This window comes from Clytia hemisphaerica, unplaced genomic scaffold, assembly GCF_902728285.1.
Source record: "Clytia hemisphaerica strain Z4C2 unplaced genomic scaffold, Clytia hemisphaerica genome assembly, whole genome shotgun sequence".
In the NCBI taxonomy this organism is placed as follows: domain Eukaryota; kingdom Metazoa; phylum Cnidaria; class Hydrozoa; order Leptothecata; family Clytiidae; genus Clytia; species Clytia hemisphaerica.
Genome location: NW_027103836.1, coordinates 2,983,376 through 2,995,614, shown reverse-complemented (window position 1 = coordinate 2,995,614; position 12,239 = coordinate 2,983,376). Strand labels below are relative to the sequence as shown.

At 35.0% G+C, this 12,239-nt stretch overlaps 1 protein-coding gene across 3 annotated transcripts in view; it reads left to right on the top strand.

Annotated features, from left to right (window-relative positions):
• Positions 1-12,239, top strand: part of LOC136807268 (uncharacterized) — a 147,430-nt gene that overhangs the window by 128,161 nt on the left and 7,030 nt on the right. For all 3 annotated transcript variants that reach the window (XM_067063869.1, XM_067063871.1, XM_067063868.1), the window contains 11 exons: positions 1,649-1,969; positions 2,478-2,575; positions 2,907-2,991; positions 5,659-5,727; positions 6,139-6,248; positions 7,898-8,012; positions 9,083-9,239; positions 9,577-9,643; positions 10,790-10,853; positions 11,727-11,815; positions 11,989-12,109. In XM_067063869.1, the coding sequence (XP_066919970.1) occupies positions 1,649-1,969; positions 2,478-2,575; positions 2,907-2,991; positions 5,659-5,727; positions 6,139-6,248; positions 7,898-8,012; positions 9,083-9,239; positions 9,577-9,643; positions 10,790-10,853; positions 11,727-11,815; positions 11,989-12,109 (1,296 nt within the window). The remainder of the gene's footprint in view (positions 1-1,648; positions 1,970-2,477; positions 2,576-2,906; positions 2,992-5,658; positions 5,728-6,138; positions 6,249-7,897; positions 8,013-9,082; positions 9,240-9,576; positions 9,644-10,789; positions 10,854-11,726; positions 11,816-11,988; positions 12,110-12,239) is intronic.

Sequence of the window (12,239 nt, the reverse complement as noted above, 5' to 3'; positions counted from 1 at the left end):
GAAAAGAAGCTATCTTGATTATACTCTTTAGCCTGTATTTCCTATAATCTCGTACCCAAAGTAGCTTTCATCACTTTTCGATTCGACTGATCGACGTGGTACAGCTGTCAGCGCCGCGGTAAAGATCATGAAATACGACTGCTAAGAGGTTGAATCCTACTTTTTCTCTCCTTTTCTGCATACTTACAAAGGTGGCAAAATGTAGTCAGACAATAATATTTTTTTAATTTGAAGAGCAATTAGTGCCATAGGCTCTTCCAGAAAATGGCCGTACATGGGGGTAGAAGATATAGTGTCCGGGGGAGGGTAACCTACAAAATTTGACTTGAAGAGCCCCAAAGAAATTCTAAACCTTCTTCTAAAGCTTCTTTTTGTCTTTTTACGACACTTTGGTATGTCCATGAAGACATTCTATCAACTTTCTAAAACTACATTATTCCTCAATGATTCTTCTTTGGGGCTTTTTTGTTAATGAATTACAAATCCTATATAAGTGACTCTTATCAAGTCAGGTATTTGACAACGAATGAAATGTCTGAAAAGCTTTTTTGTCTGACCACATGTTTTGCTCACCCTGTAGTAGTAGCCGAACCTTAGGATCTGTGAAATGTTTTAGGACGCCCTTTTTTTACAAGGAGGGCGTCGACTGACTGAGGTCTGAAAAAGACCTTTATGGGCAAAAATATGGTGACAAGCAGAACTGTAAAAAGGTAAATAGTACCCTGAGTATATTAATGTCTAGCAGACTGTATCAGTATGCAGTTTACTATTTACGAATTCCCCAGAAACCTCCAAGTGTAATTGAAGTGCGTTTCTTTCGAAAGAAATCTTTTACATGATCCCCTAATGTATAACAGTAATTACTAAACTATTAATTATGGAAATGTCACTTTAATTGAATTGAAATAATAGACAGACTTTATGTTATGATTCTCTATCACTGACTCTTTTTAAAAACATTGATGACATTTATTAGTTGTGTTTTCAACGACGGGAATAAAAATATCAACTTTGAACTTCATCCAAGATCTTGGATGGTCGTCATGGTTACTTTTGTCTTCGTTGATTACGTGCTGAATAGAATCTCGATTCGTCGGCACAGCGTCGATATATGATTTCGACCTGTGTTTTCACGGTAGGTAAATAGTGTGTAAAAAACTGACAACTTTCAAAACTCTGTCTCAACAAAAAGAATTAATAATGTCAGATGAGAAACGGAAAATTAGTAAAATCAAAAAGTGGTAGAAGTGCAATCATGGTCAAAATCTATTGATAATTTAGCTTATTTCCTCGTTTTTCGAGATTCGGAGTTCGGACGAGAAAGTTGCTTTTGGGATAATTGATAAATTTATTCGAGTTTTCTCAATTTCTTCGGGAGGGGTTTAAAAACTTCCAGGTTATATTTAAGGCGCTTCCAAATCGTTTGTGGTTATAAGATTTCGTATGAATTTCTTTTTTTCAAATCGTTTGTGGTTATAAGATTTCGTATGAATTTCCCTTTTTTCTCAAATATTACGACCATGATTGTGGCTCTGTGTACGAGATTGGTAGTTTAGACCATCGTGACTAACCACTCACACATCAGTGCATCTTTAGTTTTAGCTTAAGTTGAAAAAAAATGAAAATATTGAAAATATCATTTTTTCAGCCTGCGAGTATGGTTTGCAACATAACAACACTGGACCATCTTCTAAACTCTATGAAGGCCTTACAAAACCATGGTAACGGAAGCCCGCACCTACGATCTCACGTAATGGAAGCAGAAAAGATTTTACAAACAATGTTTGATTTATGTAAAGATGAAGTCCCAGAAAATGGTCATTCTTTGAGAAATACAGAACAGAGCGGGACAGAAGATTCTTCTCCAGCCAACAGATCTTCCACAAAGAAACCTGTATTGAAGAGACCTTTCCTATTCATTAACGTCGGTGCTGGGATTTATTCTAAGCAGTATAAATCTATACTTCAGGTTGGTTCCGGATTTGCTACACGTAGATTTCCCATTTCAATCTTAAAATTTTTTACTTGTATACTGTATTTTTTATGCCTATCTGTCAACACCCGATATCATACATACATTACATAAAAAGGCTCGTTACTCTTGGACACCCCCATGTCATACGAATCCGATAGATTTCCTACCATATTGAAAAAATTGGGCAAAATACCCTGAAATTTTAAACCACTTGTAAAATCCTCAATGACGGGATAAACCCCACTGGGAATTGAATGGATTGCACAAAATTGCACACTAAAACCATACCCGCTGAATTTGTTAAGAGAACAATAGATATCTTATCCTCACTGGGATTTTGAGAGAAGTTTTCATTTTCACTGAGTTAAAAAACGTCCACCCGGGCACTGAGGCAGTGGTGTTATAGAATAGAAAATGACTGAAATGATATAATCAAAACATTGACAAAAATTCTTTGGACCAAGATTTTATTAATGAAAAAGTCAATTTTTATCAATTTCAGGCTGCGTATTCGTTGTTGGCAATTCAAGTTCCTTGCAAAGAAAGGGCATCGCAATCATTTTGGTGGATATTTGGCAATGCAACAAAACATTTCAAAGTGTAAGAAAAAGAATTAGTTGATCTGACCTATTTGCAGAAATCACAGTCAACTAAATATTTTACTGACACAACTTGTTTGTAGGCGAAACGTCCAAGGCAGTGGGTTTCGTTCCAGAACTTGCCCTTACTAAAGAACTTGTTACTTTATGCCTTCCTTAATTTGAATAACGGGATCAAAGATAAGATAAGTAGAAAATCCAGGGTAAAGAGATGCATCCTCCCTATCATTAATCTTCTTGAAGAGCTTTTAGGTAAAAAATCAAAGATTCCACGTCACTTTTTGCGAATCTATTACTTATTGAGAACCACTCATTAAAATGTATCTTCATAGAGATTCATTGCTCACCCCTTATTCTCACGCCGTTTCTCTGGGATCCAAAAGAAATTGGTTTGGTGTCAGCGAACTACAAATGCAGGTGCAGTACTATCAATATCCGAATCTTTCAATTACCTATATGTCAAAGCAACCTTCTTGAGGCTATTGATGCTCTGTGTTCCATATTTGTTGGACCTACCTGGAGGTCCTATAAATTAACCTTTGTTCGTCCGTCCGTCCGTCCGTCTGTCCGTCCGTCCGTCTGTCCGTCCGTCTGTTACCAGCTTTTCTCGAGATTGGCTCATTAGTTTTTTCTGATTTTTGGCACAAAGATGCAAAATGGCAATGCCCAAAATGTGACGGAGCCCGATTTTCGAAAAAAAATGCCGGAAAAACCAGTTTTTTGACATTTTCTCGAGATTTTATCATTAGCTTTTTCTGATTTTTTGCTTAAAGATACGTATTAACAATGTCCAAAACATGGCCAAGTCCGATTTTTGAGAAAAAAAATTTTCCGGCCGAAAATGCCGGAAATATGCCGGAAATCGCCGATTTTGCAGATTTTCATTGGGCTCTTTACTAACATTTCTTTGTTTTTTCTCCAAAAAAAACATCATTGATAGCAATTCGTACTAGTAATCGTATGGTTTGGAGTGCAATTAACGATTAATCACGAGTAACAAAGGAGAAAATAGTAATTTGCACGAGTCCGAAGGACGAGTGCAAATTACGGTATTTTCTCCTTTGTTACGAGTGATTAATCGTTAATTGCACGACAAAACATACGATTCCGAGGTAATCATCAGTAAACATTCGAAAACCTCCTTTTTTTCTTTTGTTTAAAAAGAAAACATTGCAGTGTAATTTTTCTTTATACGGAAGAAACATTGTGGCAATTTGTAATATTGTGATAAACTGGTACCAACAACAATCAATATTTATTTTTACGATATATTTCGGATATATTTATCCATCATCAGGTCTAAAAGAATAAAAACAGTTAAAAACAGTTATATAGATTTAAAAATTATATAAGGTAAATTTCAAAATAATGCAACGCATCCCTTCACTACATACACATAAGACACTATAAATGAATAAGCAAAATTGAATTGATACAGAAAATAAAAGGAAAAATTAGAAAAAATACATACAAGTATATAAATCGCTCAGGGAGTATAGACGTAGCGTTTTGGGAATTAAATTTTAATTACCAAAGCCCTACTTCTATACTCGTCTTTTGTATTTAAGAGATGGCTTATGCTCATTAATCATTAATGCCTCAAGGGCCATTAAATAAAATGTTGAACGTGACGTAGTACAAAGAATTGATACGTTCTCAATTGATAGCTCGATACCACAATCCTTAAAATGATTCCCCACGGGGCCAGATCTTTTGTGTTCTTTAAGTCGTGTGACTAAATGACGGATCGTTTGACCGACATAGCACGATTGGCATCGTGAACAACAAATTTTATAAACCACGCGACTTTTGAAACACTTTTCAACTGGAGGTTTTAGACTTGGTAAATCCATTTTAAGTTTTTTCGAGGTAAAAATGATTTTACACGGAACTTTCAATTTCTTTAGCGAACTTTCAAAGCTATCCGACACTTTTTTTTCTTTGTTTTCAATTAAAAGAAGCTATTGTAACGTAAAATTTCTTTGTTCTTTTTTATATTGAAGAAAAAAAATGTCTTTGTTTTTTATTATATAGTAAAAAAAGTCTCTGACACAGGACTTGGGAGAGAAAAGAATAAGGGGACAAAAGTGTCCCCCCGCCGAAGAGTGCAAAAAAGTGGTAATAGTGCAATTAACGATTAATTGCACTCCTCTAAACCAATCAGATTCGAGTAATTTTGCACGGCTGACGATTACCACCATCAATCATGATTCGATTGTCAATAAAACTGATTTTTTTTCTCAAAGAAGAAAATGTCACTGTAGAGCGCGATGGTTTGAGTTTTCTAGAAACCTTATTTATCAAGCTGTATATTTTTCTGAAAGTGGATTGTTTTTATAAAGAAAAGTGTTTAATAGTTTTTTTTAGCTTTTTCAATAGGGTTGATAATTTCTCCCAATAGACATGCTTTCATTATATATTTTTTATTTTGTCCAGTTATGTCTTATGTGTTTCATTGTTTCAATGTGCATTGATTAGTTTTGATAACCAGGTAGGTCCATAAAAGTATCACTTGTTATTGTTCATTTAATGTTTTCTATTGATCAGCCAGGTAGGTCCATAAGATAGAAAATGTTTTGACTCAAAATATGTCGGTACTGTATGTTTTTGTCTATAAGTTATATCAAGCAGTGGTGTCCTCATAACGCTAGTAGTTATCGGCGATCCAAAAAATATCTGCAATCTGATTAGATAAAAAGAGTACAATATATCTTGCATTTTTATTTTACATGTATAAAATATAAATTGACGGAAAGATGTTGTTACATTGTAGTGGTAGCAGCAATCTAACGTCACTTTGCTACAAAAGTGCCCTGCACTTTTTTCCAACACAAAGTACCTAGATTTTCCCGTACAATATACGGAAAATCTGGAATGAGTGAACTATTTCCATATTGTACGAGCAAATGTCTGATAACTGGTTTATCGGTGACCCAAAAATCTCGTACAACATGGAAATAGTTCACTCGTTCCGGGTTTTCTGTTTAGTGTACGAGAAAATCTCGGTACTCGTAAAATATTTCTCATATTGTACTCGAAGCTGTCCGATAACTATTACCTACTTGAAACGGTTATTTTCTTTAGGAAACGTTTCAAAGCATGATACTTTCAAACAATGGTAGTCTTCCGGTTATGTTGGTACCACAAAAAAAGGTTTGCATCAATGTAATCGTTTGTTACAAAGTTAGGCCTTCTACTTCTGAAATCTCAAAGAAAACGTGTATGAATCAACTCCCCGCTCACTTTATTTTGGATTACCGGACCTTATCCCGATGGATGTTTTCCCGACCGATTATCCTCCGATAGACGTTTCCCTGACCGGGCGTTACCCCGAACGGATAATTTTCCCACCGGACTTTTCCCCGAGTTGATATTTGTCTGAATGAAAAGTGGAATTGAAAAGCTACACAAAACTGTAAAATTTTCACTTAATTTATGACGACTAAACATCCCGCCGAAGAAAGAGTTGTTTGTTATCCACGAGCTACCCGCGAATACGCTCTTGACAAACTGACTATCTATTACCAATATAAATTCTAAATTCTTTCCTTGTGCTTTTTTCAGTTGATAACAGGTATTCCTGTACGCTCAAATTTGGATCGTCTTGAGGAAATCTTATCTGGAATCAGTATCGCATTTTTGGCGTTGGGTCTTCTTGCTTTCCAAATGATCAGGTAAGAAGTCCTTCAAAACTGGAGTTTTAGTACCGTAGACTCCCAGTTAATCGAAGCCCCAAGGGGGATAAGAATTTACTTCGAATAACCGGGAGTTCGAATAACGGAACAGTTCATTTTTTTCCCAGGTTTTCAACTTGACTTTAATTGGATGGACTTTTCTGAAATAATTAAGGCTTTATGTGGTTTAATTGAGCGTAATAAACACAAAGGCGTAGTGGTGTGGTGGTCATCGCTCTTAACTCCCGTCTGGAAGGTCCGAGTTCGATTCCCACTGTAGTACTACGGTTCACTTAACAAGTGAACATACCTTCGCGCCGGTCAACTCATACCATGTGAAGGGAAATTGGGTACCACTACTCTGATACAAGAGTGTTGGTGATATGTCAGATATTGTGGTATGTGGTGTCACTCATCGCGTTCTGCGCCTGCGACGAGCTATAGTTCGAGTGTCAGCACTATGCATCATGGTATCTGTGTCTCGCATGCATAGAACAGCGGTGTCTTGGCAGCACTAAGCGTTCCAACTTGAAGAAAAGGAGGAATTCCTACTTCGTAAGGAGTAAGACCATTGAGTTTCAAGCCCGAAGGGCTAGAGGTCAATCTCTAACCTTTCTCAGGCAAGAAAAATTGAAGCCTTAAAATATGCGCCGTATTTTTGATGACGGATTGAATCTAGCAATTCCTTTGTTTTCGAGTGATATATTTTTCGAAATTAACCGGTAAATTTTAGTTTCAATCTGTCATTTGTGTAAAAACCAGGCGGGTCGCTCAAAGGCCGCGCAACTTTGGTAGGATTTGTTGGCTTCAAATCCTACCAAAGAGATTGACTTCTAGCCCTTCGGGCTTATACTTCATTGAGTAAGACCCATTTGGGGAATGGGGAGGGCCATATCATCATATCATATCAATAAACACAACGAAATTGAAGATCCAAGTGGAACGCCATCTCACTTCAAATGACCGAATTATTCGACTAAGTGCAGGTTCGAATGGGCTTTTCCAGAAAAGAACTTTACCCCCGCTGTTCAGGATATTGATTTTTCGAAGTATCGAACCCCTGTATATCCTTCTTCATTAGTAAAGACCCTTTGGATATCCACTCTTAAAAATATGTTCAACTCCCTGGATATCCTCTTTTATAAAGATGCTTACCCCTGGATATTGTAGTATTTTACTTGGATATCCGATATCCTCAACAGAGGGGGGGGCATGGACTATTTGTGGAAAAGCCCAATAACCGGGAGCTTAATGTAGTTGAGTCTCAAGATGTACTGATTCTGACCTTTAAATCTGTCAGCAAAAAATAATGAAAAATTCAATGATAATTTCAACGTTAATTTCGAAACTCTTACTAAGGATTGAGACATGGATGTGTATTTAATTTTGGAACTTGGAACTTGAACTTTATTGATTAAACTTCACATTAGTAATCTTAATGAAAATTTATTTTCAAATTCAATCTTAAACCAAATCTTTTTTGTGAATTTTACTCGGCTTTTCTTGAGAGTTTTCTTAGTGAGAAATTTGTCCTAGAAAATAAGCATAGCCTACCTATGCCAAAGTCCTTATAAATCAGGAAAATATGATAAACTTCTTGTTTTGTTATAGTAGAAATACTAATAAATCACGCTATGTTGCCTCTTCAGGAAGAAGACGATGAAAATAAGAATCCATCAGAACTTGTTGCTTGTCTTCATGCTTTCATTTCTCGTGTTGAAAATACCACTCTGGTTCGTGCCTGCTCTACCAGAGAAATCTACAGTGAGTCTTGATTTTTCAATTTTTAAGAATAATTTTTTTATTATTGTGATTTAAAGTATGTTCACGATAAATGTGCACTCTTTTTTCTTTTACCTACAACTTCTGAAGGAATTCTTCAATCTTTATAAATTTGGTATCGTTGAAGAGATATTTGCGAGTGGAACAATTTGAAATAAAAAAGTCTTTAAAAAAATTTTAAAAACGAAGATGAAATTAAAGAAGAAAAAATGAAAATCTTGTAGAGAAGTGCTATAACTTTCCTTTTCACTGGAGAGATTCTTTGATCTTAGGTCAGTCATCACTGTAAAGAAATTTCACTGAAATATTTATTCAATATAAAGTTATGATACAAAGTTGATAAGTGATTGACCCCCCCCCCCCCCCAAAAAAAAAAAGCAGAAAACAGCAGAAACAGCGTTTTTAGACGTCAATCAGCTTATAACTTTGTTTGATATCTTTTGACTGAATGATTATTTTTGAAAATATTGTTCACAGTGATGACGTTCGATGATCAAGGATCAATTTCAATGAAAATGATAGTTAAAGCGCTTTTCTACAAGATCTTCATTTTAATTCATAATACCCACCCTAATATGTGTTTTCATTTTATTTTGAGTAATAATTCCCGAAGTAGATGACGCCAGAAACTTTCAAAATTTTAATCCATGGGAAATCTGGCCTTATAGGTTTTGAAACGTGTTCATTGGGTCTTAGAATCGTCGAGTGCCACTTGGCACACCTTAAGCAGATTCCATAATGGTGGAATTGTCAAAATAGCAGAATTGAAAATTTTCAAAATTTTGATACCTCCAAACATATGTGTGCTTTTTTGGACAAATTTATTAATACACCTTTTCGACCGTAACCGCCAAATGCCGCGCAGACATTTTTTATGTCCATTTTACCACCCTAAAACCGTCCCAGTCTTTTTTTCGCACCTATAGACAAAAGAAAAAGGCGTAAAAAAGATTGGATCGAGTTTAGGGTGGTAAAACGGATAAAAAAATGCCCGGACAGCAATTGGTGGCTACGGTCGAAAAGGCGCATTACACAAAACTATACTTTTTCAGGCTGGGTGTTTTGTTGTTTCATTATCTTCATACTTTTTCACATTGTGTACTTTATCATGGATGATGGTGGAAGGGATTAATATCGTTATTTTGGTGGTCTTTGTATTTCAACATCATAAAAACAAATTATTCAAATTATACCTTCTCATTGGATACGGTGAGACCTTATATCTATAGTAAAAAAAATTCAGCTCTTCGAATTGAAATAGTATTATTTGCGATACTAACCTCTTTTTCTTGGCGATTTCAAAAAATATGAAAGGCTTTGACAATTAAACCTAAAAGCGCTTTTTATGGAAGTGTTTTTATCTTGTAAGAAGAGCAGAGTGTGCCTAACTGTAAAAACTCTAATAATGGAGCTTTTTTTTACCCAATTATTCTCAATTCTCAACAGTTCATACAAATTTCATGTTTATCTTAAGTTTGAATCCATTTCAGAAAATTTGACTTGGATTAGCTTTAATTTTCCTTAATTATTAGTTATTATCTTATAGGATTCCCTCTTGTGCTGACCGCGTTATTTGGAAGCATTTTTACAAACTCTTTCCAAAATGCTGATTTGTAAGTAAAATATTTGAAATATTCCAGAATATCTTAAACTTAATGTGGTCGATTGAAGAAATTGAGGTGCCACACTAGACTGTCAGCATCCACTAACAGATTCGTCCTCCTTACAGCTCCTTATACTACCTGCGGTTTTGCGATTCAGACTTTTTTGTGGCACACCGATAATGTAATGAGAGAGGAAATCAATTATTTCCCAACCGTGTAAAAAAACATAAGATGAATGTTTTTATTTAGTTTCTCACTCTGAACCTAAAATTGATCTTTCTGGTATTTTCTGCAGATTTGCCAATTATTTTCATCAATGGTCAACACGGTATTTTTGCTTAACCCTATTATTATCAAGCTTTTTGAGGGTTCCTATTTATCAAGGGGGTGTTTTCCAAAACCCTGGCGTAACTTTTGATCTAGAGGTAGTATGTACTTGATATTCTCTACCATAAATCATAAACCAGAAAAAAACTTACCAGTGAAAAAGTACCCTTTACTAAAATGGCAATCGAAGTAAACCTAATACGATAATTAAATTTTGTTTTGATTTTCTGAAAGCCAAAATAAATATATCTAACATATTTGCAGGTTTTTAACAAAGCAAAAATATTGGCTTTTAAAATTCATGCTGAAAACCTGTCAAAATTTGAAGTTAGTAGCCTTGAAGCCTTAAGAATGTTTCAAGACGAGTCTTCTGAAAAAGTTAAGAATGTATCCATGATGAAATGAAATACCAATCTTATGAAAAAAAATTCAATCGCGATCAAATCTGATTAGAACGCTATGAGATGATTAAGTGTGTGTTTAGATTTAGCCTTACAATAAATGAAAAATGATATAAATTCCTAAAAAGGCATAAAAAACTACTACATCTTGACAAAAATGTAAAATAGAAAACAAAAATAGACGAACTCGAATCCATGAATAAAATGAAACGTTGAACATAAAATTCTCAAAACCTTGGAAAAACTACCAAAATTTTGAAAATTTGTCATTTTGTAAAGCAATGAAAATAAAAATGTATTACCAAAATAAATTTTTATTTGGATTTTAGGAATTTCAGGGTCGGTTGGGCCCGTAAAACAACTAATGAAATTGGTCTCGCCATACCAACAAATTTTATTTTCTTGTGTATTTCTTGTATTTTTTCAGTTGTACAGCACTTGGTGGAGATCATATCTGGTTGTTGAAAGGTCCTTTGACTTTGATGCTAGTGGTGAGTTTTATTCTTTGGTGATAAGTATCCTAGTTTCAAGGTTTTAAAGGTCATGTAGGTCTACGGAATTAGATTAAAAAGGGATTACCCTTGTTTGAGTTCCTTAAATGCCTCGGTATCTGCTGCCCATCGTTTTGAGCATTAGCGAGTTTATGTATCTGTGTTTTTCTGCGACGGAGACGGTAAGCATCTGATTTTTATCCAGATCCTGATTGACTGAGGACGACGGTACGACAACAGCTTTTACCGTTCTCGATTTTGCGTGTCAGAACTGCAGGTTTTTCCAAACCTCTTCAGTCACTTCGCTGTCCTTAAAAGTGTAAATACATACAGTTACTATTAACAACCATCCAGGACTATAACCAAAATTTCCTAGAATGCATGAACGTTTGTGCCATTCCCAATCTCGTACCCTTTACACCACTTTTTGATGGCCGTATACAATATCCTCTTTCGTGAGTGCTACCACAATCATAAAAAAGAGAACACATGTTAATTCCTTTCAGGAAAATCAGGATAGTAGCTTCAAACAATATCTTCAATAAATTTCATGATGCACCTTTTCTTCTATAAAATACTGAAATAAGAGAGCGACCTTCTAAACACGAGGCCGTTATAAGTGAAAAATTAGCCAATCAAAATAAGTCACAAAAGTCACGTGATAAACTACCAATCAAATAACAAAGAAAATTAGGTACATCGAAGTGAGTGCTTTACGGCGCGTGCCAAAAATAAAGAAAAAGTAGAAAATTATTTATAAGAAAAAAAATCTGTAAACAGAGACTGGGTTCGAGTTTGAAACTCATTCTAAATTCACGTTGACTCAACGTCATGTTGGAGATTACTAAAACAAAATACCTTTTTTTCTTATAGATCAATGTTATTCTACTATTGATGATTATTTCTGCAATCTCCAAAGCTTCAAAACGAAGTAAAAGCTGGAAGAACACCAAACGAACAAGGTATACAAGCTTCTTGGGATTTCTTCTAATTGTATGTTCATGTCTTCAAGAGTAAATAGAAAAACTTGTTGTTTTGGACAATCTGAATTAGCTTTGTTGTTTATTTGATAACCACAAGTGAAAGGTTTGAAGGTTGCAAGCTATACTTTTCTCAATACCTTCTCTTTTTACAGCTCATCAATGAAGACGTTTTTGGTGCTGGTTCCACTACTTGGTCTACCATTTATATTGGCACCATTTGTTGAATATAACAAATATATTGCTTATGCTTTCGTCCTCATGAACAGCCTCTCGGTAAGCCAAAAAAAAACAATAGTGAGATTATGTATCTGGAATTCTCTACGGCTACGGTTAAAGAGGCAAGGGAAATTGAAAAAATTCTCAAAAAACAACATTTTTGACTATTTTAAACGGAAATCTCATT